Raw genomic sequence first — 27445 nt, 5'->3', positions numbered from 1 at the left:
CAGCTTCAGCGCGTTGAGCCCGAGTTGGTGCTGCTTCATCTGAAAGTGGGAGGTGGAAGAGTGGCTTTAGCAAAAGGACAGGTTTGCTGAAAGGCATGCCAGATTGCGGCAAGGCTCTGACATGGCTGCACACTGAGGATGCATGCTGGCGGGGGGACCAAGTGGAAGGCAACAGGTGGAAAAGGTGAGAGTCTTACCCTCGCTGTCGGTAATGGGGTCGGCAGATGCAGTGGTCACTGGACCAGACAGATGTCCTCCAAGTATCTGGTGCACTCTCTCCTCCAGATCCGTGAGAGTGACCACATGTGCAGGTCCGCCACCAGTTCGACGCTGCTCCTTTCTAATCTGTGCCATCTTGGACTGCAGGGGAAAGAAGGGGATGTTCTGTTACATGAGGCCTTGAGACCTCATCGCATGCCCCCCATGGTGCAAGAGCCCTTACATGAGGCCTTGAGACATCTGTCCATGTGTGTGGCCAGAAAGGGCCATGGGTGCATACTGACAGATGGCCATTGGCGCATCATTGCAGCAGGGTGCCTGAAGTCAGCTGCAGATGGAGGGAAGCACAAGTTTGGTAAACCATCACTCACCCTAACGATCCGTGTGAGGTCGTTGAATTTCTTCCTGCACTGAACAGGGGTCTTGGTTGCCATGCTGCTGGAATTCACCCTCACAGCAACCTCCCTCCAAGATCGTCGATAAGCCTTCAGATTTGGCCTCTTGCCATTATCCGGATACAGGACCTCTCGACGGTGTTCAACTGCAGCCACCAAGTGGTCCAGAGCCTCAGTGCTGAAGCGCTCTGCTTTCTGCCTACCCTTCTCCATAATGCACAAGTTTCTAACACCAGACAAGGGCGAGCGCCGAATCTGAGGCCTTCAGGGCGTTGGGTGTTTAAGCTCAGTCTGACTGACCCGCCCCTTTAAGAGCTGGCCGGCGCCTGTAGGTCTCGTGCTTTCCCGTAATTGAGTTCACCTGCGCTGCGCCCGTCCGCGTCGATATTGAGTAGCGCCTGACCTTTTGCGCCTTAAGAGCACCGTGCAACGGCTGATTTAGCGCTGCAATCCCCTTTGGGGGCGATGCAACCCAATATCGCGCCAGGCAGCAATAAGTTTCGTCTGGCTATAAACTTAGCGCATCGCCAGTTCTAACGCCTCAAGCGGGGCTATACCCAATTTCTAGGCCCTTATGTCTTCTTCACAATTTACTTTCCTACCTATCTTTGTGTCATCAGCAAATTTAGCAACCATACCTTCGGTCCCTTCATCCAAGTCATTTATATAAATTGTAAAAAGTTCAGGCCCCAGCACTGATCCTTGTGGCACACCACTCATTATATCTTGCCAATCAGAAAATGACCCATTAATGCCTACTCTCTGTTTCCTGTTAGCTCGCCAATCTTCTATCCATGCCAATTCAGGTTACCATTGCATACAGTTGATGATTACAGACTTTTATATTTAATTCCTACACACGATTATAAATCCATTACTGATGATTATAAGATAGTAAAGGAAGTATTCCAAAAACCAACTAATCCGACCTGCATCATCAGTGACATCACAATGACTATTGACAACGTGACCAACCTGCATCACCGGTGACATCACAATGACTACTGACAACACAACCAACCTGCATCACCGATGACATCACAATGCCTATTGACAACGCGGCCAAGCTGCATCACCGGTGACATCACAATGACTATTGACAACGCGGCTGACCTTCATCACCGGTGACATCACAATCACCATTGACAACGCGGCTGACCTTCATCACAATGACGATTGACACTGAACGATTTAGGGTTAGTGGTTGGGGTCTTGGGGTTCGGGGCAGGTGTTACACTTAGGAGTTACTGGTGGTTACGGGTTAGTGGTTAGGGTCAGGAATAGGGGTTAGTGGTTAGGATTAGAGGTGAGTGGTTATGTTTACGGGTTAGGATTAGGGATAGAAATAATTATTGATGATGCCAATGTCACTGGATGTGTCCTTTTTCATTTGGTGCCATAGTGTAAGTGGTCCCTGGATTTGGTGTCTCAGTGTAAGTGGTCCCTGGATTTGGTGTCTCAGTGTAAGTGGTCCCTGGATTTGGTGTCTCAGTGTAAGTGGTCCCTGGATTTGGTGTCTCAGTGTAAGTGGTCCCTGGATTTGGTGTCTCAGTGTAAGTGGTCCCTGGATTTGGTGTCTCAGTGTAAGTGGTCCCTGGATTTGGTGTCTCAGTGTAAGTGATTCCCCCCATAGAGCTGGTTCCCAAGGCCCCACCCCACATAGAGTGGGTTTCCTCATGTGGCCTGCTGGGTCAGGTTATAAAGAGACCGCGTGCTGTTCCTACTCCCACTGCCTGGGGGAATGGGACAGATATTTAAATGGACCGTGACCCCTTTACTTTGCATATTTATAATTAAAAGGACAGTCTGGTTTATCTTGGAGTGTCGGAGCACTTCACTGACGGAGCTCCTATTAACAGTCACTCCCTTCTGTACTCGTGCAGTGATTGTAAACCTGTCTATTTTAGTGACTTGAGCCTTTCTAAAATGTCTCACTACTTTTTGCTTGTTCAATTTTGAAAGACTTCAGAATTTTGCACTTTAATGAAGGTTTCCTTTAAAGGTGGAGTAACATTACTTTCAAAATATTCTGTTCTAACCCTCCCCAAAATTTTAAAACAATCTGCACAACTCACTGGGAAGGTCCCAAGTTCAATCCTTAATCTGTGCTGTTTGTTGATCTCAGCCAAGACAGCTCAGGGTCTATAATTGGCCTCAGTACCACTGGGCTAAATAAGAGTAAAAATCCCCCGCGCGGCAGAATGACCACAGGAGCCCAGTGCACAGGCGCGGGACAGGGCTGTGCTCTGAGCATGCGCAGTGCCAGTGGTGGCGGTGGTCTGAAGCGGGAGAGACGGTTCCAGGAGGTGGTAGGAGATTGTGGGCTCGGGGAGGAATTGGACCCGCGGGTGGGCTGGGAAACTTCATAAACACCTGGTGTAGGCCTCAGGCCCCAAATAAGAGCCCACAGGCCCCGTGTTTGCCCCGCGGTGACAGGCCCAGCTGCCCGGGTCAGCGGGGTTACTGGCCACCATCTTGGACAGGGCGGGGTCACTGCGCATGCGTGGCCATCTTGGTACAGGAACAGAGAGTGGGCGGGACTTCAGGCCTAGAGGAGTCCATGGGCCGAGTATATATTCAGTGTGAGAGGTTGCAGCCCCTGTATAGTTACCTGAAGGGGCTGCTCCTCAACTCTTGGTTACACTTTAGCCCCACGCTCCTAATCTTTGCCCGCCCACTGCAGAGGGGGGTGGGTAAGTCGGAGGATCTTCTCCTGGACCTGCTCTTGGGCCTGGCGAAAACAGCAATTTGTAGGCCCAGGATGGGCGGGACCCATGGGGGGGTCACTCTGGCTGCCTGCCTCTCTCCCGTGGTCTTGTCCCTGCCCAGGTGGCCCTGGAGAGGGAGCAGGCGGTGTCCACCGGTTCACTTGATACCTTCCGCGACCGGTGGGTACCTCAGGGTACAGAGTGTCTCTCAGACACTGGGAACAACATTCTGGTTTAGTTGGGAAGGTTCCCTTTGCTGTTGGAGTGAATTCTGTTGCTTATTTTGGCTTCTTTTAGTTTGATTGGACCACATGTTTGGGGGAACAAGAGAGGAAAGAATGTTCCATAGAAACTGAATTGTCTGTTCTGAATTTCTATCCTGTACTTACAGTGATGACTTTTGTAAACCCCTTTTACAGGGTGTTAGAAGGGGAGGATTTACAGACGGGAAACTCAAACCAAACATCACATCAACTCAAACCAAACAACACAGACATCTGACAGAGTCACTCAATTCATCAGGACCTGAATATCATCGGCCTTTGAATATGGAAGGAGAAATGTTTCTCTGTTCTCTCTGTGGGAAAAGATTTCAAACATCAGTGTGACTGGAAAAGCACCGAAACACACACACACCCGAGTGAGAGTGTTCCAGTGCACAGACTGTGGAAAGAGCTTTAACCAGTTACACAGCCTGAAAAAACATCGCACCATTCACAGCGGAGAGAAACCGTACACGTGTTCTGTGTGTGGACGAGGCTTCAACTGATCATCCAACCTGGAGAGACACAAGGACACCCGCACCACGGAGAAACCATGGAAATGTGGGGACTGTGGGAAGGGATTCAATTACCCGTCAGATCTGGAAGCTCATCGATGCAGTCACACTGGGGAGAGACCTTTCACCTGCTCCGTGTGTGGGAAGGGATTTGCTAAATCATCCCACCTTCTGACATACCGGCGTATTCACACTGGGGAGAGGCCGTTCACCTGCTCTGTGTGTGGGAAGGGATTTAGTCTGTTATATAACATGCTCAGACACCAAGATGTTCACACTGTTGCCACACAGTTTAATAGTTCCATGTGTGGGAATAAATTCACTCAATCGCCTAACCTGCTGAAACACCAGCGAGTTCACACTGTCACGAGTCTGTTTAAATGTTCTGGCTGTGGGAACTGCTTTAAAAGCTCTGAGGAACTGATTAAACACCAGGGCGTTCACACTGGGGAGAGACTGTTTACCTGCTCCTTGTGTGGGAAGGGATTCACTAACTCCTCCAGCCTCACTGAACACCAACTTGTTCACTCTAATAAGAGACCATTTAAATGTTCTGACTGTGAGAAGAGCTTTAAAAGCAAAAAGTATCTGTTCAGACACCAACGCACTCACACTGGGGAGAGGCAGTTCACCTGCTCCGTGTGTGGGAAGGGATTCACTCAGTCATCCACCCTGCTGCGACACCAGCGAGTTCACACTGGGGAGAGGCCGTTCACCTGCTCCGAGTGTGGGAAGGGATTCACTCGTTCATCCAGCCTGCTGAGACACCAGCGAGTTCACAAGTGACTGCAGGGGTTGGATTCTGCTGTTATTGCTGCTGTTAATCACATCAAGAACTGAACCATGTTCATTATGACAGTTGGGGTTTGTTTCTGCTGATGTTAATAACCCTAATAACTGGGTTGGAGTTTAATATTCTGATTATCTGTCAAATAAATCAGCTTCGCTTCAAATACAGTGTGTAGAGTATTTGATTTCTCCAAGATAAGAGGAGACTAATTGATGTCCTGTAACAGACTGCTCCATTTTTGGGCCTTTTCACCTTTCTAACTCTAGATTATTTCAGTTCTCATACCTTCGGTTACTCTCATGGACAAGTCCCAGCTCACCATACATTCCAGAGTGCCTCTTCTAGCCTTGGTATCCAGGGAAGGTATTGGTAACACGCCCGGGATCACTAAACAGAAACCCAGTCTGTTAATCACTTTCAGCTACTGGGCTTAGTGTGTGACCCACAGCATCTCTCTCACCTTCGATGTGCGAATAGAGAATCACGCCTGCAAACTGTGTTTTGAATTTGCCCTTGCCCTGGGTTTTCCGATGAGCTTGTCCTGGGGCCCAGTGGGCTTTCACTGCTCCGGGGTGTTTCCGAGCATGTCCTCGCTGCCCCTGGAATTCCCAAACATTGCCCCCTGGGTGTGAGCCAGCGCTCTGTGCCTTTAAACACTGGAGTGAAGCCGAGTCCTGCAGGCACACAGTCACCAGGAGGAGTTTCTAACTGTCCGCACCGACCTTTTGGGGAGATTATCCCACTTTTGGGCTGGTTATGGTTTCTTCCCATTGTCCCATTGCTTGTTCCCTTGGATTGGATCTTTGTTCCCTTTAGTTTGGTTTCAGTTTCACTGCTGGACCCACCACTCAAAGCACTTTGTCTGATCTGCCCCGGGAATGAGCAGACTCCTCCCTCACCTCCCACACTGCACCATCTATGTTTAAATGAGGGGAGAGTGTAAACCCGGGGAGTCCGCCGTATTCACCGGGCGAAATGTACCAGTGGCAGCGATGGACCAGGAGTGGAGTTTCAGCCCCGATATCTCACTCCCTCCACACAAGTCCAGATCAGCATCAGCCCCCCGCCCCGGGTTCACCTCCTCCACCCCTTGAAGCCCAATCGGGTGAAAGGGGGACACCCTCTGTATAAAGAGACTCCTTGTGTTCTCTCCCACCACTCAAATCCCTCAGATATCTGCGGAACTGCACAGACTCACAGCTAAGGGTTCGACAGTCAATGGAAACACCAGGGGAGCAATGGACCCCCTGCCCAGAACCCTGAACGGTTCAAAAGGGACCGACCCAATCCCATTGGTGATCATTAAAGATGGAGGGTGAGAGCACAGTGAGGAGACCCACTGAGTGAATGTTTCAAACCCCATTGACTCCAGCACCATCTCCAGAGAGACTCTCAACTCGGGACAAAGTCTTCTGAGAACGAACGGAGAGGGCAAGGGCTGGGATCTGCCACAGAACCTGCAGCCTGGGGAGCGTTTAATAGTCATCGGATCAAACCTTCCTCGCAAACAGTGGACAACCATCAACCGCCTCAGAAACGGTCATGGTAGATCACAGATCACAGAAATCACAGAAACCCCACAGTGCAGATAGAGGCCATTTCGGCCCATCGAGCCTGCACCGACACATATTCCACCCGATCCCCGTAACCCCTACACCAACACATATCCCACCCTATCCTTGTAACCCCACGTATTTAATCCCCCTAACACTAAGGGTCAATTTATCATAGCCAATCAACCTAACCTGCACATCTTTGGACTGTGGGAGGAAACCGGAGCACCCGGAGAAAACCCACGCAAACACGGGGAGAATGTGCAAACTCCACACAGACAGTCACCCGAGGCCGATTCGAACCCGGGTCTCTGGCGCTGTGAGGCAACAGTGCTAACCACTATGCCACCGTGCTGCCACCTTCTCCATAGATGGAAGATTAAAGCATCCCCATCATGTGACTGTGGAGCTCCTGATCAGACCCTGGAGCCCATCATTGAGCACTGCCCTCAGAGGAAATTCACAGGCAGCCGACAAGATATCCACATTGTTACACAGGAAGCTTTGGCCTGGATATCTGACTTAGATATTGACATTTGATTTGCTTTGCTACTATCATACGAAAAAAGATGAAGATCGGACTTTACCTGAGAGTCTCCTTCAGACAGAGTCTGTCTGATCGGGTGGGGATCGGCGAATCAGACCCATTCAGGTGAAGGTTTACACAATATCTTTGAATCACCATTGAGAGGGGAGGTGGGTCTGTCCCCAGGAACCCTGATCTGTTACAGGATAAGGGAGGTGGGTCTGTGGGGTCTGTCCCCAGGAACCCTGGTCTGTTACAGGATAAGGGAGATGGGTCTGTGGGGTCTGTCCCCAGGCACCCTGTTCTGTTACAGGATAAGGGAGATGGGTCTGTGGGGTCTGTCTCCAGGAACCCTGGTCTGTTACAGGATAAGGGAAATGGGTCTGTGGAGTCTGTCCCCAGGCACCCTGTTCTGTTACAGGATAAGGGAGATGGGTCTGTGGGGTCTGTCCCCAGGAACCCTGGTCTGTTACAGGATAAGGGAGATGGGTCTGTGGGGTCTGTCCCCGGGAACCCTGGTCTGTTACAGGATAAGGGAAATGGGTCTGTCCCCAGGAACCCTGGTCTGTTACAGGATAAGGGAGATGGGTCTGTGGGGTCTGTCCCCAGGAACCCTGGTCTGTTACAGGATAAGGGAGATGGGTCTGTGGGGTCTGTCCCCGGGAACCCTGGTCTGTTACAGGATAAGGGAAATGGGTCTGTCCCCAGGAACCCTGGTCTGTTACAGGATAAGGGAAATGGGTCTGTCCCCAGGAACCCTGGTCTGTTACACGATAAGGGAGATGGGTCTGCAGGATCTGTCCCCAGGAACCCTGTTCTGTTACAGGATAAGGGAGATAGGTCTGTGGGGTCTGTCTCCAGGAACCCTGGTGTTACAGGATAAGGGAGATGGGTCTGTGGGGTCTGTCCCCAGGAACCCTGTTCTGTTACAGGATAAGGGAGATGGGTCTGTGGGGTCTGTCTCCAGGAACCCTGGTGTTACAGGATAATACATTTTTCAACATGATTTCCCATTCATAAAACCATGTTGACTCTGCCTAATCATATTGGCCCAGAAATCCGGGTCTCCACGGGTGAGTTCGCACGGGGTACTCACCCGTAGGCCCAATGGAAGTGTCGGTTTCCTGCATGCACTGCGCATGCGCGGGAAACCGGCACTTCCATTTCCCTGAAGGGGTTCAGAGGTCAAACGCGTGCGCGGGAGAGGCAGCGCGTGCGCATCAAACTTCGGGGTTTTTTTGCAGGTTTTCCCAGGAGGGTAAGTCTCCAGAAGTTACACATTTAAATGCTTTTTACAAGGTAAGTGGTGAATTAATTAAAATTAAAACATTTTTCCACAGGTTTATTATTTTTAAATACTTTAAAGCAAGGTAAGTTTATTTTTAGCCCCGTTAGAAAATAAAATTATTTTTTTCAAAAATTTAAATTATTGTTTAAAATAGTTATTTCATGTAATTTATAGTTTACTAGCTGGGGGGGCCTGGCATTGCCAGGGCAGTTTAGAGGGCCGCGCGGTTGATGGCCGGCCGCTGCCGCTCCCCCGCTCTGTGTCTCGGGCCGCGCGGTTGACGGCCGACCGCTGCCACTCCCCTGCTCTGTGTCTCGGGCCGAGCGGTTGTCAGGCCCGGCCCGAGTGACCCCATCAGCCCGAGTGACCCCAACTCACCTCCCGCTCCGGCGGGCCGCCGCAGCTGGTAAAAGCAGGGGGAAAAATGGCGGCAACGTTTCGGGAGGCTGCAGGATTAGGTCCCGCCCGTGATGCACCGATTGGTCAACCATCAGGTCACTGAACTGTAGGATTGGTCAACCATCACATTAGTCAACGCTAATGAGCGGTAGGATTGGTCAACTGCTACTGAGCGGTTTTTCGAACGTTTTTTGTATACTGTCCGAACAATTTTTGTCTGACCAAAAAGTAAATATGCCTCTGACACTCCCCTGATCATCAGCTTTCTTTTGATATAACATATGTGTAGGTACGCTCTATAACTTTTGAGTGTATAGCAGACATACAGACAGACGGACAGACACCACTATCCTTTTATATATATAGAGATAGATTTTTTAAATGTGATTTTTTAAAGCATTTATTTGAAGATTTAGTGATGTTTTGGGGCCGTAGTATTTATAAGTTTTGACAGCTCGTCATGTCAAACTTATGAATGGAGCATAGAGTCATAGAGTTATACAGCACAGAAAGAGGCCCTTTGGCCCATCGCGTCTGCGCCGGCCATCAGGCCCTGTCTAATCTCATCCCATTTTCCAGCACTTGGTCCGTAGCCTTGTATGCTATGGCATTTCAAGTGCTCAGCCAAATGCTTCTTGAATGTTGTGAGGGTTCCTGCCTCTACCACCCTTTCAGGCAGTGAGTTCCAGATTCCAACCACCCTCTGGGTGAAAAAGTGCTTCCTCAAATCCCCTCTAAACCTCCTGCCCCTTACCTTGAAACTATGCCCCCTTGTTATTGACCCCTCTACTAAGGGAAAAAGTTCCTTTCTATCTACCCTATCTATGCCTCTCATAATTTTGTACACCTCAATCAGGTCCCCCCTCAGCCTTCTCTGCTCCAAGGAAAACAACCCCAGCCTGTCCAGTCTTTCTTCATAGCTGAAGCGCTCCAGCCCAGGTAACATCCTGGTGAATCTCCTCTGCACTCTCTCCAAAGCAATCACATCCTTCCTATAGTGAGGCGACCAGAACTGCACACAGTATTCCAGCTGTGGCCTAACCAGCGTTTTGTACAGCTCCATCATAACCTCCCTGCTCTTATATTCTACGCCTCGGCTAATGAAGGCAAGTATCCCATATGCCTTTTTAACCACCTTATCCACCTGTTCTGCTGCCTTCAGGGATCTATGTACATGCACACCAAGGTCCCTCTGATCCTCTGTCTTTCCTAGGGTCTTACCATTCATTGTGTATTCCCTTGCCTTGTTAGTCCCTCCAAAATGCATCACCTCACACTTTTCAGGGTTAAATTCCATTTGCCACTGTTCCGCCCATCTGACCAACCCATCTATATCTTCCTGCAGACTGAGGCTTCCCTCCTCGCTATTTACCACCCCACCAATTTTCGTGTCATCTGCGAACTTACTGATCATACCTTTTACATTCACATCCAAATCATTAATGTAGACCACAAACAGCAAGGGACCCAGCACCGATCCCTGCGGTACCCCACTGGACACAGGCTTCCAGTCACAAAAACAACCTTCAACCATCACCCTCTGCCTTCTGCCACTAAGCCAGTTTTGGATCCAATGTGCCAAGGCACCCTGGATCCCATGGGCTCTTACCTTCTTGACCAGTCTCCTATGCGGGACTTTATCGAAAGCCTTACTGAAATCCATGTATACCACATCCACTGCACTACCCTCATCCACACACCTAGTCACCCCCTCAAAAAATTAGTCAGACATGATCTTCCCTTGACAAAGCCATGCTGACTATCCCTGATTAATCCTTGCCTCTCCAAGTGGAGACTAATTCTGTCCCTCAGAATTTTTTCCAATAATTTCCCTACCACTGTTTAGTTCAGTGACCTGATGGTTGACCAATCGGTGCGTCACGGGGGGCGTGGGCGGGGCCTAATCCTTCAAACTGAAAAGCAAGCTGCAGCCATTGTTGTTTTTGATGCAGCAACGCTGCCTCTGTCGGACCATGGGCCCCAGTCCCACCCTCACCCTCCTCCTCCTCCTTCTCTCCGCTTTCTCCCCTCTCTCCTGTCACCCCGGCCTCTCCACTCGCGGGTTGTTTGCATCCACGGTGGATGAGCTGCCTGCAGGCCTCAGGTCTCGAAGCCTCAGCCTCTCCTCGCCAGCCACGCCTGAGCTAGGCTCCTCCTGTCCCGCTGGGCCCGATTCCAAACCAGCGGCCCGGCATCGCCGCCATCTTGGTAAAGGCTGGCAGGGCAGGAGACAGCGAGCGCCTGAACGTCGGCGGCTGCCCGGAGCGGGACCTGAGCTAAGGTGAGTCGGGCCGGGCCTCAGGCGCTATGCAGAAGGAAGACGCACAGGAGTCTGGGAATTGTACTTTCCTGGGCTCGGGCTCTGCGGGCCGTTCAGGTGAGTGGCGGAAAATTGCCAATCTAGCATTATGATAGCGGGAGGAGCGAGCGAGCGCCCCAAACTCAGCAGAGCAATCCAAGAGAAACAAGTCCACAAAAACCCCACCACCCTTTCTGCGGGGCAGGCTGGGGAAAATGAGGGTTGCAATTAAACAGCGGGGCGAGCAAGTAAAAGGGGGGGATCGAGATCTTATATAAACACGGTACCTTCCCCCTCCTCCAGATTCTTGCAGCTCCAGCACTCGCGTCTCTGCTCGAACACGGGAGCGAGGGCAGACTGGATTAATCTAGACAAACACTGCAACAACCCCGTCAATCATCCTCACTTAAAGGGGCCACCCCACCCTGACCCCCCGCACCTCCAACTTCTGATTTAATCACTCCCATTCTCTCGTGCTCTTCTTCAAATCATGCCCCGTCATATTTTATGCCCACCTGAAAGGCCAAACGGAGCCTTGCTTTAACATCTCATCCACAAGGTGGCACCTCTGACAATTCATCACTCCCTCAATCTAGATTATGCACTCAAGTCTTGAGAGTGGAGTTTCAACCCACTACTTTCTGACTCAAAGACAAGAGTGCTACCACTTACCTGCCATCCTGGAGTCCCTCTCTCTCTATCTCTCTCTCCTTCCCTCTCTCTAATAAGAACATAAGAAGTAGGAGCAGGAGTAGGCCATACGGCCCCTCGGGCCTGCTCCGCCATTCAATAGGATCATGGCTGATCCAAGTCTAGACTCACGTCCACTTCCCTGCCCTCTCCCCGTAACCCCTAATTCCCTTATCAGCTAGGAAACTGTCTATCTCCATTTTAAATGTATTTAATGTTGCAGCTTCCACAGCTCTCTGAGGTAGCAAATTCCATAGATTTACTACCCTCTGAGTGAAGAAGTTTCTCCTCATCTCAGTTTTGAAAGGGCAGCCCCTTATTCTAAGATTATGCCCCCTAGTTCTAGTCTCACCCATCAGTGGAAACATCCTCCCCGCATCCACCCGATCAAGCCCCCTCACAATCTTATATCTTTCGATAAGATCGCTTCTCATTCTTCTGAACTCCAATGAGTAGAGTCCCAACCTACTCAACCTTTCCTCATACATCAACCCCCTCATCTCCGGAATCAACCGAGTGAACCTTCTCTGAACCGCCTCGAGAGCAAGTATATCTTTTCTTAAATATGGAAACCAAAACTGCACGCAGTATTCCAGGTGTGGCCTCACCAATACCCTGTATAACTGCAGCAAGACTTGCCTGTTTTTATACTCCATCCCCCTTGCAATAAAAGCCAAGATTCCATTGGCCTTCCTGATCACCTGCTGCACCTGCATGCTAACTTTTTGTGTTTCATGCACCAGGACCCCCAGATCCCTTTGTACTGTAGCACTTTGCAGTTTCTCTCCATTTACATAATAACTTGCTCTTTGATTTTTTCTGCCAAAGTGCATAACCTCACACTTTCCAACATTATATTGCACCTGCCAAATCTCTGCCCACTCACTTAGCCTGTCTATGTCCTTTTGCAGGTTTTTTATGTCTTCCTCACTCACTGCTTTCCCTCCCATCTTTGTATCGTCGGCAAACTTGGATATGTTGCACTCGGTCCCTTCCTCCAAATCGTTAATATAGATTGTAAAGAGTTGGGGTCCCAGCACTGACCCCTGCGGAACACCACTAGTTACTGATTGCCAGCCCGAGAATGAACAATTTATCCCAACTCTTTGTTTTCTGTTAGATAGCCAATCTTCCACCCATGCCAGTATATTACCCCCAATCCCATGATTTCTTATCTTGATCAGTAATCTTTTGTGTGGAACCTTGTCAAATGCCTTTTGGAAGTCCAAATACACTACATCCACTGGTTCCCCTTTATCCACCCTGTATGTTACATCCTCAAAGGATTCGAGCAAATTTGTCAAACATGACTTCCCCTTCATAAAACCATGCTGACTCTGTCCTATTAAATTATGTTTATCCAAATGCTCTGTTACTGTTTCCTTAATACTGGACTCCAACATTTTGCCAACCACAGATGTTAGGCTAACTGGTCTATAGTTTCCAGCTTTTTGTCTACTTCCCTTCTTAAATAAGGGTGTTACATTAGCAGTTTTCCAATCTGCCGGGACCTTTCCTGAGTCCAGGGAGTTCTGGAAAATAATCACCAATGCATCCACAATCCCTACCGCCACTTCTCTCAAGACCCTAGGATGTAGGCCATCAGGTCCGGGGGATTTATCCGCCTTAAGTCCCATTATTTTACTGAGTACCATCTCCTTCATGATTTTAATCATGTTTAGCTCCTCCCACCCCCCCCCCCCCCGCCATTGCCCCCTGTTTGTCCAGTGTTGGGATATTTTTAGTGTCCTCTACTGTAAAGACTGATACAAAATATTTGTTCAGCGCCTTTGCCATCTCCATGTTCCCCACCACTAGTTTCCTGGTCCCATCCTTTAAGGGACCAACGTTCACTTTAGCCACCCTTTTTCTTTTTATATAGCTGTAGAAACTCTTGCTATCTGTTTTTATATTTTTTGCTAGTTTACTTTCATAATCTATCTTCCCTTTCTTAATTAATCTTTTAGTTATTGTTTGCTGGCTTTTAAATGCTTCCCAATCTTCTATCCTCCCACTAGATTTGGCTACTTTATATGCCCTTGTTTTCAGTCGGATACTATCCTTTATTACTTTACTAAGCCACGGATGGCTGTCTTTTCTTTTATTCCCCTTTTTCCTCAGTGGAATATATTTATCTTGAAAGATGTGAAATATCTCCTTGAATGTAGACCACTGCTCTTGAACCGTCTTACACTTTCATCTGTTTTCCCAGTCCACTTTAGTCAATTCTACACTCATACCTTCATAGTCTCCTTTATTTAAGCTCAGTACGCTGGTTTGAGATCCAACTCTCTCATGCTCAAACTGAATTTGGAATTCAACCATATTATGGTCACTCATTCCAAGGGGATCCTTTACTAGGACATTTTTTATTAATCCTGTCTCATTACACAGGACCAGATCTAAGATTGCCTGCCCCCTGGTTGGTTCAGTTACATACTGCTCAAGGAACCCGTCCCTAATACACTCTATGAACTCTTCCTCAAGGCTGCCATGCCCAATTTGATTAGTCCAGTCAATATGAAAGTTAAAATCCCCCATGATTATAGCTGTTCCCTTATTACAAGCCCCAACTATTTCCTGATTTATACTCCGACCAACAGAGTTGCAACTGTTAGGAGGCCTATAGACTACGCCCACTAGTGACTTTTTCCCCTTATTATTCCTTATCTCCACCCAAACTATTTCACTATCCTGATCCTTTGACCCAATATCATTTCTGACTATTGCAGTGATTCCATCCTTGATTAACATAGCAACCCCACCTCCCATTTCTTCCTGTCTGTCCTTCCTAATTGTCAAATACTCTTGTATGTTTAGTTCCCAGTCATGGTTATCTTGCAGCCATGTTTCCGTAATGGCCACCAGATCATACCCATGTGTAATTATTTGTACCGTCAACTCATCAATTTTGTTACAAATGCTGCGTGCATTCAGATAAAGAACTTTCAAATATGTTTTCTGACAATTTATTCCTGCTTTTACCCCTTTTACTACTTTACCTTAATCATTATACATTCTGTCCCTTCCTGACACGCTCTGGTTTTTAATTCCCCCACTGCTACCTTGCTCTATTGCCTTCTCCGCTGTCATTTTTATTTTTCGCTCTCTTAAAACCTCCCCCCCACTAATTAGTTTAAAGCCCTCTCTACAGCCCTAGTTATTCGATTCGCCAGGACTCTAGTCCCAGCACTGGCCAAGTGAAGTCCGTCCCAATGGAACAGCTCTCTCCTGTCCCAGTACTGATGCCAGTGTCCCAGGAAGCAAAACCCATTTCTCCCACACCAGTCTTTGAGCCACGCATTTAACTCTCTAATTTTATTTACCCTAGCCAAATTTGCACGTGGCTCAGGTAGTAATCCAGAGATTATTACCCTTGTGGTTCTGCTTTTTAATTTGGCCCCTAGCTGCTCAAACTCCCTCAGCAGAATCTCCTTCCTTGTCCTATCTATGTCGCTGGTACCAACATGGACCACGACAACTGGATCCTCCCCCTCCCACTCCAAGTTTCTCTCCAGCCCAGAGGCGATGTCCTTAACCCTGGCACCGGGCAGGCAACACAGCCTTCGGGACTCTCGCTCTCGGCTGCAAAGAACTCTATCTCTCCCCCTAAAGATACTATCCCCTACCACTACAACATTTCTTTTATCTCCCCCCACTTGAATGGCCCCCCGCTCCACGGTGCTGTGGCCGGGTTGCTCATCCTCCCCGCAGTCCCCGTTCCCATCCTCACAGGGAGTAAGAGCCTCAAACCTGTTGGACAAGAGCAAGGGCTGCGGCTCCTCCAACACTACCTCCTGGAGCCCCGTACCTGCCTCACTTCTAGTCACACCATCCTGACCCTGGCCACGGACTACATCTGAATTAATTCATCTAATTGGTGTGACTACCTCCTGATACACAGAGTCCAGGTAACTCTCCCCCTCCCTGATGTGTCTCAGTGTTTGAAGCTCAGACTCCAGCTCTTCAACACGGAGCCGGAATTCCTCGAGCAGCCAACACTTACTGCAAATGTGATCACCGTGAGCATCAATGGTGTCCACCAGCTCCCACATATTGCAGCAGCAACGAATCACCTGATCTCCCATTCTATGTAATTAATTAAATTTATTAATATTATTCTTAAATACCCCCTGCCCCGATTCTAGATGATGAATATCGCACCTTAGAAACTATTAAACCACAGAGTTTAAGCTTAAAAAAGAGAGAAATACTCACCAACCAATCACTTACCCGCTTTCTGGTGACGTCACACTTGGATTACTTTTTACCTCTCTCCTTCCCTCTGAGTTCCAAGGTTGGAGACTGGTAGGCCTTAGCTGGTCTCTAGGGCCTTTATACAGCCGCTCAGCCTGCGATTCCCGCACTGAGGCCTTAGCTGGTCTCTGGGGCCTTTATACAGCCGCTCAGCCCGCGATTCCCGCCGATTCTCGCACTAAGGCCTTAGCTGGTCTCTGGGGCCTTTATACAGCCGCTCAGCTCGCGATTCCCGCCGATTCTCGCACTCTCTCTCTCCTTCCCCCCCTCTCTCTCTCTCCTTCCCCCTCTCTCTCTCTCTCTCCTTCCCCCTCTCTCTCTCTCTCTCCTTCCCCCTCTCTCGCTCTCTCTCCTTCCCCCCTCTCTCTCTCTCCTTCCCCCTCTCTCTCTCTCTCCTTCCCCCTCTCTCTCTCTCCTTCCTCCTCTCTCTCTCTCCTTCCCCCTCTCTCTCTCTCCTTCCCCTCTCTCTCTCTCTCCTTCCCCTCTCTCTCTCTCTCCTTCCCCCTCTCTCTCTTTCCTTCCCCCTTCTCTCTCTCCTTCCCCCTTTCTCTCTCTCCTTCTCTCTCTCACCTTCCCTCTCTCTCTCGCCTTCCCTCTCTCTCTCTCTCCTTCCCCCTCTCTCTCTCTCTCCTTCCCCCTCTCTCTCTCTCTCCTTCCCCCCCTCTCTCTCTCTCCTACCCTCTCTCTCTCTCTCCTTCCCCCTCCCTCTCTCTCTCCTTCCCACCTCTCTCTCTCTCCTTCCCCCTCTCTCTCTCTCCTTCCCCTCTCTCTCTCTCTCCTTCCCCCTTTCTCTCTCTCTCCTTCCCCCTCTCTCTCTTCCAACAACAACATGCCCTCAAAAAACCCTCGGCACCGCCGGGCACTCCAGCTAGTCTACTTACAAAACACCTTAGGATTTCCCTTTATTTTGCTCGCCAATGTTATTTCATGGCCCCTCCTCGCTCTCCTAATTTCTTCTTTAAGTATCCCTCTGCACTTTCTATACTCCTCTAGGGCTTCCTCTGTCTTTAGTCCTTTGTATCTGCCAAAAGCCCCCCTTTTTTTCCGAATCCATTCTCGTATATCCCTTGACATCCAAGGTTCCCTGGGCTTGTTGGTCCCACCCTTGACCTTTACGGAAACATGTTGCCATTGTACTCTCTCAATTTCCTTTCTGAAAGACTCCCATTGCTCCGATGTGGATTTTCCTACAAGTAGCTGATCCCAGTCCACTTTGGCCAGATCCTGCCTTATCCTATTAAAATCGGCTTTCCCCCAATTTAGAACCTTTATTTCCAGTCCATCTCTGTCCTTTTCCATGACTACCTTAAATCTCACCGAATTATGGTCACTGTCACCAAAGTGCTCACCTACTAACACTTCTACCACTTGCCCAGCCACATTCCCTAGAATTAGGTCCAGTACCGCCCCCTCTCTTGTAGGACTTTCTACATGCTGGCTCAAAAAGCTCTCCTGGATGCACTTTAAGAATTCTGCACCCTCTAAGCCTTTCACACTCTGACTATCCCAGTTAATAGTGGGGAAGTTGAAATCCCCCACTATTATTACCCTATTATTTGCACATTTCTCTGAGATTTGCCGACATATCTGTTCCTTTATCTCCCCCTGACTGTTTGGGGGCCTATAGTACACTCCCAGCAAAGTGCTTGCCCCCTTTTTGTTTTTAAGTTCTACCCATATGGCCTCATTAGAGGAACCTGTTAATATATCATCCCTCCTTACAGCAGTAATTGACTCTTTAATTAAAATTCGACACCCCCTCCTCTTTTACCCCACCCACCCCTCTGTCTCGCCTGAAGATTCTATACCCCGGAATATTGAGCTGCCAGTCTTGCCCCTCCCTCAACCATGTCTCCGTGATAGCAACAATATCATACTCCCATGTGTTCATCAACACCTTCAGTTCATCCACCTTATTCGCAAGACTCCTTGCATTAAAATAAATGCCATCCAGCCTTGCCCTACTCCCTTGTGCCGTTACATATTTGCTCTGCCTTCCAAGCTGACTTGTTTTTTCCTCTATATCTGGCTGTACATCACCCCCTAATATAGCTCCACTCTGTATCCCATCCCCCTGCCAAGTTAGTTTAAACCCCCCCCAACAGTGCTAACAAACCTCCCCGCAAGGATATTTGTCCCGTTCTGGTTCAGGTGCAACCCGTCCGACTGGTACAAGTCCCACCTTCCCCAGAAGCAGACCCAGTGATCCAGGAAACTAAAGCCCTCCCTTCTGCACCAGCTCTTTAGCCACGCATTCATCTGCTCTATCCTCCTATTCCTATACTCACTAGCACGTGGCACCAGGAGTAATCCAGGGATTACAACCTTTGAGGTCCTGCTCTTTAATCTGCTACCTAGCTCCCTAAATTCTTGCTGCAGGACCTCATCCCGCTTCCTACCCATGTCGTTGGTCCCAATGTGAACCACGACCTCTGACTGCTCACCCTCCCCCTTCAGAATGCCCTGCAGCCATTCAGTGACATCCTTGACCCTGGCACCAGGGAGGCAACAAACCATCCTGAGTCACATCTACAGCCACAGAAACGCCTATCTGTTCCCCTTACGATAGAATCCCCTACCACTATTGCTCTCCCACTCTTTTTCCTCCCTTCCTGAGCAGCAGAAGCACCCCTGGTGCCAGGAAGTTGGCTGCTGCTGCCTTCCCCTGGTAAGTCATCCCCCTCAACAGTATCCAAATCGGTATACCTGTTTTAGAGGGGGATGGCCACAGGGGTCCCCTGCGCTACCTGCCTGCTTCTACTGCTTCGCCTGATGGTCACCCTTTTCCCTTCTGCCTGTGCAGCCCTTACCTGCGCTGTGACCAACTCACTAAACGTGCTATCCACAACCTTCTCAGCATCGCGAATGCTCCAAAACTCATCCATCCGCAGCTCCAGCGCCTCAATGCGGTCTGCTAGTAGCTGCAGCTGGATACATTTCCGGCACACATGGTCGTCAGGGACACCGGCAGCATCCCTGAATTCCCACATAGGGCAGGTGGAGCATAACACGGGGCTGGGCTGTCCTGACATGACTTACCCTTTAATTAATTTAAATTAATTCAATACCACCAATTAAAGATATACTCTAGGGTGCTTGTATGGCAGAAGTCCCCGCTACACCAGAGAGACCCTAGAAAATATAAACCGCAGAATTGAAGTTACCTTACAGCTAAATGATATATTTAAGGGCTCTGGTTTACAAACAAACTATAAACCACCGAGTTTAATATTAAAAAGAGAGAAATACTTGCCACCCAATCACTTACCTGCTTTCTGGTGACATCACACTGTAAGAAAGCCCGCGAAAGTGAGGTTTTATACTCACCAGGGCCTCGGCATTCCCTGCTCCAATTGGCTCCCCATGACCCACGTGATCCCAGGGGACGCATTGAACTAACTGCGCCCCTGGGATACGCAAGCACTGTGCACCGACAGCTGGAGAAGGCCCAGCATCGGAATTCCACGGGGGCCCACAGCTCAACGGCCGTCACGCAAGGTAAGTGCAGGTCGGGGGCTTGCACCCACGGGAAGCCCCCGACCCGAATTTCTGGCCAATTATGATTTTCTAAGTGCCCTTTTCCACTTCCTTGATAATGGATTCCAGCATTCTCCCGAGGACTGATGTCAGGCTATCTGGACTGTAGATCCCTGTTTTCTCTCTCCCTCCTTTCTTGAATAGTGGTGTTACAGTTGCTACCTTCCAATCCACGAGGACCTTTCCAGAATCTAGAGAATTTTGGAAGATCACAACCAATGCATCGACTATCTCCGCAGCCACCTCTTTTAGAACCTTAGGATGTAGGCCGTCAGGTCCAGGGGATTTGTCGGCTTTTAGTCCAATTAGTTTCTCAAGTACTTTTTCTTGACTGATATGAATTACTTTAAGTTCCTCACTCGCATTAGCCCCTTGGTTCCCCACTATTTCTGGAATCTCAACCTTCTCCAGTGTAGCTCATGCGGCTCCAGCTCGCGCAGCCTAAGCCCGGGCTGTCCGCAGTGTGGTCGCAACATGCCCGTAGACTTGTACGAGTGGCCGGGACCTCTCGCCCTGACCGAGGTGGACGAGAAGCTTGCGCAGCCTCTTCGTGTCAAGTATGACAACGTGGACAGAGATGTGCTGGGTAAAGTGCTGCGCCAGGCCCAGGTACTGACTGCAGCTGAGAGCTGAACACACAGGAACCGCTCCAGTGCCTGGAGCCAGCAACAAGAGGCAACAAAAGCAAGGAAGGCACAGAGTACAAAAGCAAGGAAGTTATGATGAACCTTTATAAAACACTGGTTCGGCCTCAACTGGAGTATTGTGTCCAATTCTGGGCACCACACTTTAGGAAGGATGTGAAGGCCTTAGAGAGGGTGCAGAAAAGATTTACAAGAATGGTTCCAGGGATGTGGATAGACTGGAGAAGCTGGGGTTGTTCTCCCTAGAGCAGAGAAGGTTGGGAGGAGATCTGATAGAGGTGTTCAAAATCATGAGGGGTCTTGACAGAGTAGATAGAGTGAAACTGTTCCCATTGGCGGAAGGATCGAGAACCAGAGGACACAGATTTAAGGTGATTGGCAGAAGAACCAAAGGCGACATGAGGAAAAACTTTTTTGCACAGCGAGTGGTTAGGATCTGGAATGCACTGCCTGAAAGGGTGGTGGAGGCAGATTCAATCACGGCTTTCAAAAGGGAATTGGATAAGTATCTGAAGTAAAGACATTTGCAGGGTTACGGGGAAAGGGCGGGGGAGTGGGACTAGCTGAAGTGGTCTTGCAGAGAGCTGGCACGGGCTCGACAGGCCGAATGGCCTCCTTCTGTGCTGGAACCATTCTCTGATTCTAAGCTTATATTGTGGTTAATAACAGACAAAACCTGTTCTTTCCCCTGATCTGATTACAGATTCCAACCAGTCGATTCAGTGAATGGAATGTCTTATCAGTGTTGCCATGGCAACCTGTCTGCAGTGAAACGCCTGTTTGAGTTTCTAACTCAGACTAAACTTCTCTTTCCCACAATACACATTATATCAGACATTTGATGTCAATGTATTTTAACCATGTTATGTTAATATCTCTAAAATCTACAGGGAGATCAGATACACAAATCTTTAAAAGTTGGAGGACAAGTTTATAAAGTGGTTTAAAAATGTTACCCGAGGTTTTTTATGAATGGGGCGTAGAAAACAAAACCATCGGTTCGGCTGCAGTTAGAATAAGTTTTGGGCATCTTACACTAGGAAGGATGTCGGGGCCACAGAGAGGCTGCAGAATAAATTCACTGAGGTTATACCACGGATGAGAGGCTTTAGTTATCAGAGAATCAGAGAATGAAACAGCACAAAAGGCGGCCATTCGGCCCATCATGCTTGTGCCAGCTCTTTGGGAGAGCTATCCAATTAGTCCCACTCCCTTGCTCTTTCCCCATATCCCGGTAAATGTTTTCCCTTCAAATATTTATCCAATTCCCTTTTGAAAGTTACTCTTGAATCTGCTTCCTCCACCCTTTCAGGCAGTGCATTTCAGATCATAATAACTCGCTGGGTAAAGAAATGTTTCCTCATGATGACCTGTCTGCAGTGAAGCGCCTGTTTGAGTTTCTAACTGAGGCGAACTTCTCTTTCCCAGGAGGAGAGACGAGAGAAACTGGGGCACTTCTCGTTAGAACAAAGCAGGGTGAGAGGAGATGTGAGCGAGGTGTTTAAACTTGATCAACGACACCGACCAAAATATCAGAGACACTCCCTGTCCCTCAGGACCTGTGTCCAGGGGAGAAACTGATGGGTTTATCAGATCATCTTTGGGTTAAATGTTGTGCTCGTGGAGCTGAGCCCCTAGTGTCAGCATCAAACACTCTCCAGTCAGGTACAGCACGGGTTAGATACAGAGTAAACCCATCAGCCGCTCCCCGACACAGATACCGAGGGACAGGGAGTGTCCGGGACAATGACATTTCTCACTCAATAAGGTATAAATTGATCCTGTACCTCTCCCCATTAATCCTGGGCTCCACACGGGGCGAATCCTGCTCCTGTTTCCCTTCCTGTAACAGCACTGAGCTAAACCCAGCCCATAATGAGCAGGGCTCACGGAGGTTGGTTGCTAGGCACTGCAGTGATGTCATAAAGCAGGGCCATTCAGCCCAGCTGGTCGTCTCCTTGTCCCTTTAAAGGTGGAGAGCCGGGACACCCTGTCTCCAAACACATCCCACCTGTTCATACTGAGAATCCCCGGGGAAGGCCCAAGGCCCAGAGTGTGGCACACAACCAAGGGGGAAAGAGGAGGAGAGAAGGGGAGGTAAATCAAGGAGTCGGGACTGAGGGACACCAAGCTTCAGTTTCAGAGCCTGTAGACTTCAGGAGGGGAAGTCTGAGTTCAGTAGTTTTAGGATCCAGGGAGAGAACAAGGAGCAGATGGGGAGACTGGTGTGGATTCCAGCACAGTGAGGATGTAGGGGGAGGGAGATTGTGTCGGGCCATGTATTAGGGGTGTAGGAGGGACAAGAGAGGAAAGGTCAGAGGAGCAATTACTGCAGCAGTGCCCATAAATAGTGAGAGAGAGAAGGTGGGGGTTCGAGTGGACCAGGGACAGTCTGTTAAACTCTCTGTTTGCTGTGACCAGTTTTCCTTCTGTTAAAAATAGCCTCCTGTAGCCCAGTGACACAAACAGCCCATTAAACTCCACCAATGGCCTTTGGTCTGGTGAGGTCTCCCTTTGTGAAACATCGGCTGTTGTTAAAGCTTTTCATTGACACGCTCACACTGAGAAATGAGCTGCAGAACTGCCGACACCGTCAGCTTTAAGGAGACGTTTCCCTTTGGAGATCGGATTGTCTATTGAGTTTGATTAAACTGATGTTAAAGTAACAAGGCTGCTTTGCCCCGTGACAATAGCAGATCAGAATATTTCCCATAGGTTAAAATCCAATGTTACGGGGGCTCTCTGCCCTGGATGGTTGAAGTGGTCCCTGTGATATAATAGGATTTCCTGTCCTGTCAGATTTGGACATCTTGTAGATCCATCTTTTAACAAGTTGTGGGATCTCAGTTCTCAGATGGATTCCACTCAGTTTGTAACAAGTCCTCAATCAGCTCGTCTTATTGTCGAGATATCAAGGACTCGACACACTGCGTGTGTGGGAAACAAAGCTCATTTATTTGACATTGATACAGATTAAACTCCAGCCCAGTTATAGGGGTTACTAACATCAGCTGAAACAAACCCCAACTGTCAGAATGAACATGGTTCAGTCCTGGATGTGATTAACAGCAGCAATAACAGCAGAATCCAACCCTGCAGTCACTTGTGAACTCACTGGTGTCTCAGCAGGTTGGATGATAGACTGAATCCCTTCCCACACACGGAGCAGGTGAACGGCCTCTCCCCAGTGTGAACTCGCTGGTGTCTCAGCAGGTTGGATGATAGACTGAATCCCTTCCCACACACGGTGCAGGTGAACTGCCTCTCCCCAGTGTGAGTGTGTTGGTCTGTCTGCAGATACTTTGCACTTTCAAGAAGTGAAACAGGCGTTTCACCACAGACAGGTCGCCATGGCAACACTGGTAGGACATTCCACTGAATCGACTGGTTGGAAACTGTAATCAGATCAAGAGAAACAACAGAGTTTGCCATTATTAACCACAATATAAGCTTAAACCAGAGTGAGTAATACATTAGATTATAATGTGTGATGAAAGGTTCTGATGGAAGGTCAGTGACCTGAACCGTTAACTCTGTTTCTCTCTCCACAGACGCTGCCTGACCTGCTGAGGATTTCCAGCATTTTCTCTCTTTATTTCAGATTTCCAGTATCCGCAGTATTTTGATTTTGTAATTGGATGGATCTTTCAGAGAGCTGCACAGGCACGATGGGCCGAATGGCCTCCTTCTGTGCTGTATCATTCTAGGATTCTGTGAAGTGTCAGTTAATGCAATTTAAGAAGCATCAAAGGGTTTGTGTCAGAATTTAACTGAGTATCGAGCCAACATGTCCAGGTTATGTAAACTGGGCCTGTTCACACTGGAAAGAGAAGGTCGAGAGGTGATAGGATTGCTGTTTTTAGGATTCTAAAGGGACTGGATAATGTAGAGCACGACAAGTTATTTCACCCTGTCCAGAACAGTAGAACCAGAGGACACGGCCTGCACTTGAAGGGGGTAAATTCAAATCCAATCTGTGGAAACAATATTTCAGTTAGTGAGTGGTCAATCTCTGGGTCAGGCTCCCTAGGGAGACGGTGGAAGCAGTTAGTGTTGATTCATTCAAATGTAAATTGGACCGATTTCATTCATAGAGTAAGATTTTGGGACACAGTGTGTGAGTAATTTAAGACATGACGTGTGGTCAGTGTAGAATGCTCGGGAGGAAGAGGTGACTTTGGTCCGATGGCTCCTAAAGCTCTCCACCACTGGGGTTTTCCTCACCTCATGTCTGGGTCTGTTGTAGACTCATTGATAGAGATTGATCACTGTGATTAGTCAACAACTCCATTATCGTTGTATCATGGGACTCCCAGGGTGGTAGAAGGCCAATTAGATCAGAACCGAAATAATCCAGAGTAAGAAAGGAGAAACGGACCAAAAATGGAGCAGTCAGTAACAGGACATCAATTAGTCTCCTCTTATCATGGAGACATCACAGACTCGACACAGAGTGTGTTTGAAACAAAGCTGATTTATTTGACATTTATCCAGAATATTAAACTCCAGCCCAGTTATAGGGTTATAAACTCCAGCTCAGTTATAGGGTTATAAACTCCAGCCCAGTTATAGGGTTATTAACATCAGCAGAAACAAACCTCAACTGTCAGAATCAACATGGTTCAGTCCTGGATGTGATTAACAGCAGCAATAACAGCAGAATCCAATCTCTGCAGTCGGTCGTGAACTCGCTGGTGTCTCAATAAGGAGGATGACAGGGTGAATCCCTTCCCACACACGGAGCAGGTGCACGGTCTCTCCCCAGTGTGAACTCGCTGGTGTGTCAGCAGGTTGGATGAATCAGTGAATCCCTTCCCACACATGGAGCAGGTGAATGGCCACTCCCCAGTGTGAACAGGTTGGTGTGCCAGCAGGTTGTAGGAATCCGTGAAACCCTTCCCACACGTGGAGCAGGTGAACGATCTCTCTCCAGTGTGAACTCGCTGGTGTGTCAGCAGGTAGGATGAATCAGTAAATCTTTTCCCACATAAGGAGCACGTAAACGGCCTCTCCCCAGTGTGAGTGCGTTGGTGTTTCAGCAGACCACTTGTGCTTTTAAAGCTCTTCTCACAGTCAGAACATTCAAAAGGTCTCTCATCAGTGTGAACATGTCGGTGTTCGGTGAAGTGGGATGACTGAGTGAATCCCTTCCCACACACACAGAGCAGATGAACGGCCTCTCCCCAGTGTGGGTGTGTTGGTGTTTCAGCAGGTGCTGTTTGCTTTTAAAGCTCTTCTCACAGTCAGAACATTGAAACAGTCTCTTGAGTGAACAAGTTGGTGTGTCAGAAGGTGGGACGAACAAGTGAATCCCTTCCCACAAACAGAGCAGGTGAATGGCCTCTCCCCAATGTGAGTGCGTAGGTGTGTCAATAAATCCTTTTTACTTTTAAAGCACTACTCACAGTCAGAACAATTAAAAGGTTTGTTATCAGAGTGAACAAGTTGATGTGTCAGAAGGTGGGATGACTGAGTGAATCCCTTCCCACACATTGAGCAGGTGAACGGCCTCTCCCCAGTGTGAACTCGTTAGTGTGTCAACAGATCCTTTGTGCTTTTAAAGCTCTTCTCACAGTCAGAACATTTAAAAGGTCTCTTATCAGTGTGAACTCGCTGGTGTGTCACGAGGGTTGATAAAGCAGTAAATCCCTCCCCACATTCAATGCAGGTGAACGGTCGCTCTCCAGTATGAACTCGCTGGTGTGTATAGAGGCTGGATGACTGAGTGAATCCCTTCCCACACACGGTGCAGGTAAACTGCCTCTCCCCAGTGCGACTGCGTCGATGTGTTTCCAGCTCAGATGGGTAATTGAATCCCTTCCCACAGTCCCCACATTTCCAGGGTTTCTCCATGGTGCAGGTGTCCTTGTGTCTCTCCAGGTTGGACGATCAGTTGAAGCCTCGTCCACACACACAACACGTGTACGGTTTCTCCTCACTGTGAATGGGGTGATATTTTTCAGGGTGTGTAACTGGTTAAAGCTCTTTCAGTCAGTGCACTGGAACACTCTCACTCAGGTGTGAGTGTCTCGGTGCTTTTCCAGTCACGCTGATGTTTGAAATCTTTTCCCACAGACAGAACAAACATTTCTCCTTCCACATTCAAAGGCCAATGATATTCAGGACCTGATGGAGTGACACTGTCAGATCTTGATGTGATGTTTAGTTTGAGTTTGCGGTGTGTAAATGCTGCCCTTCTCACAGCCTGTAAAAGGAGTTTACAAAAGCCATCACTGTGAGTCCAGGATAGAAATTGACAAGATTCTCTCCTCCTGGTTCCTGGCCAAGGGGGCCGCGCATGCACCCTGCTGCCCCCTGAGCCTCTCAAGATGGTGGCCGTTAACCCGGGCCTGTCACCGGGAGAAAGCCCCGCAGCTACCGCCCTGCTCGGGGCAAACGCCCGGCCCGGAGGCTCTTGTTCGGGGCCTGAGGCCCACCCCAGGTGTTTATAAAGCCTCCCCGCCGGTTCTATGGCTCCACTGCGCTCCGCCGCCTCCTTCCCGCTCCGGAATCTTCTCTCCACCTTCCGCCGCTATTACCCGACTGTCGGCACGGCGCACGCACGGGACCCGCCCCGCACTGAGCCCTCCCCGCGCTTGCGCACACCAGCCCCCTGCAGCATTGATAGGGCCTATTCTCGTGCGGCGTGTTCTGGGTAACAACCGCCGCCATTTTATTCAAAGAATGTGGAGGTAAAGTGAGTGGAATAGCTGACGTCAGAGATACCTTTGGAGGAGGGACTAGGAGGAGGATGAGCGGTGTGGCACAGAGCTCGAGAATCTACTAAACGGAGTGGCTTGCTAAACAGAGTGGTAAGTAGAATTTGGTGAGAATGGGAATTGGATGCTGAGGGGGAAGGAGGTGCTCAGTAATTTAAACCAAGGAGCAACAGTAAATAATAAATAATCGCACCGGAGGACACAGAAAAAAGTGATGTTATAATCAACACACAGCAGAGCAAATTAACATGAGTATATCGGTAAGAATATCGATATCCCTTTGTGTGTTTAGTCTCTTTAGTGGTTAGTGTTAAGCTTGACTTAGTATTTATTAGTGCAAGTCAGTGTAAGCCAAAGGAAAACAAGGTAAGTGATTAAATTCTAACTGCTTTTAAAGATGCTCATAACTGATAAATAGCAAAGTAATTAATCACAGTTCAAGAAGTAAACTACAGATAACAAAAAATAAATTCATTCATTCATTAATAAAGACCAGGCAGTGTGTGGGGAGTGTAGTATGTGGGAGTTGGTGAACAACGAGACTGTCCCAGACTGCCACATCTGCAACAAATGTCTCTGCCTCATGACATTCCAGCTCAGAGTCAGTGAGCTGGAGTCCGAGCTAGAGACACTGACATATAAG

General features: G+C 48.8%; 2 protein-coding genes and 1 pseudogene across 2 annotated transcripts in view; 1 reads left to right on the top strand and 2 right to left on the bottom strand.

Moving 5' to 3' along the window:
- Positions 1–1699, bottom strand: part of LOC147119126 (uncharacterized) — a 53634-nt gene extending 51935 nt beyond the window's left edge. The window contains exon 1 of the mRNA XM_085987056.1: positions 1636–1699. Coding sequence (XP_085843182.1) covers positions 1636–1699 — 64 coding nt within the window. The remainder of the gene's footprint in view (positions 1–1635) is intronic.
- The window catches only part of LOC147119124 (uncharacterized), a 149593-nt pseudogene extending 123630 nt beyond the window's left edge, over positions 1–25963 (bottom strand).
- LOC147119125 (uncharacterized) lies at positions 4092–5014 on the top strand (the record flags this gene model as incomplete). Its single annotated transcript, XM_085987055.1, has 1 exon — positions 4092–5014. A coding segment is annotated over one exon (795 nt), but the record flags the coding sequence as incomplete, so codon positions are not given.
- Positions 25964–27445: the final 1482 nt, after the last annotated feature.

The sequence above is a fragment of the Somniosus microcephalus genome, chromosome 4, assembly GCF_052327205.1.
Source record: "Somniosus microcephalus isolate GS21.2 chromosome 4, FLI_Smic_1.0, whole genome shotgun sequence".
In the NCBI taxonomy this organism is placed as follows: domain Eukaryota; kingdom Metazoa; phylum Chordata; class Chondrichthyes; order Squaliformes; family Somniosidae; genus Somniosus; species Somniosus microcephalus.
The sequence above is the reverse complement of the archived record's forward strand: the minus strand, read 5'-3'. Positions and strand labels throughout refer to the sequence as shown.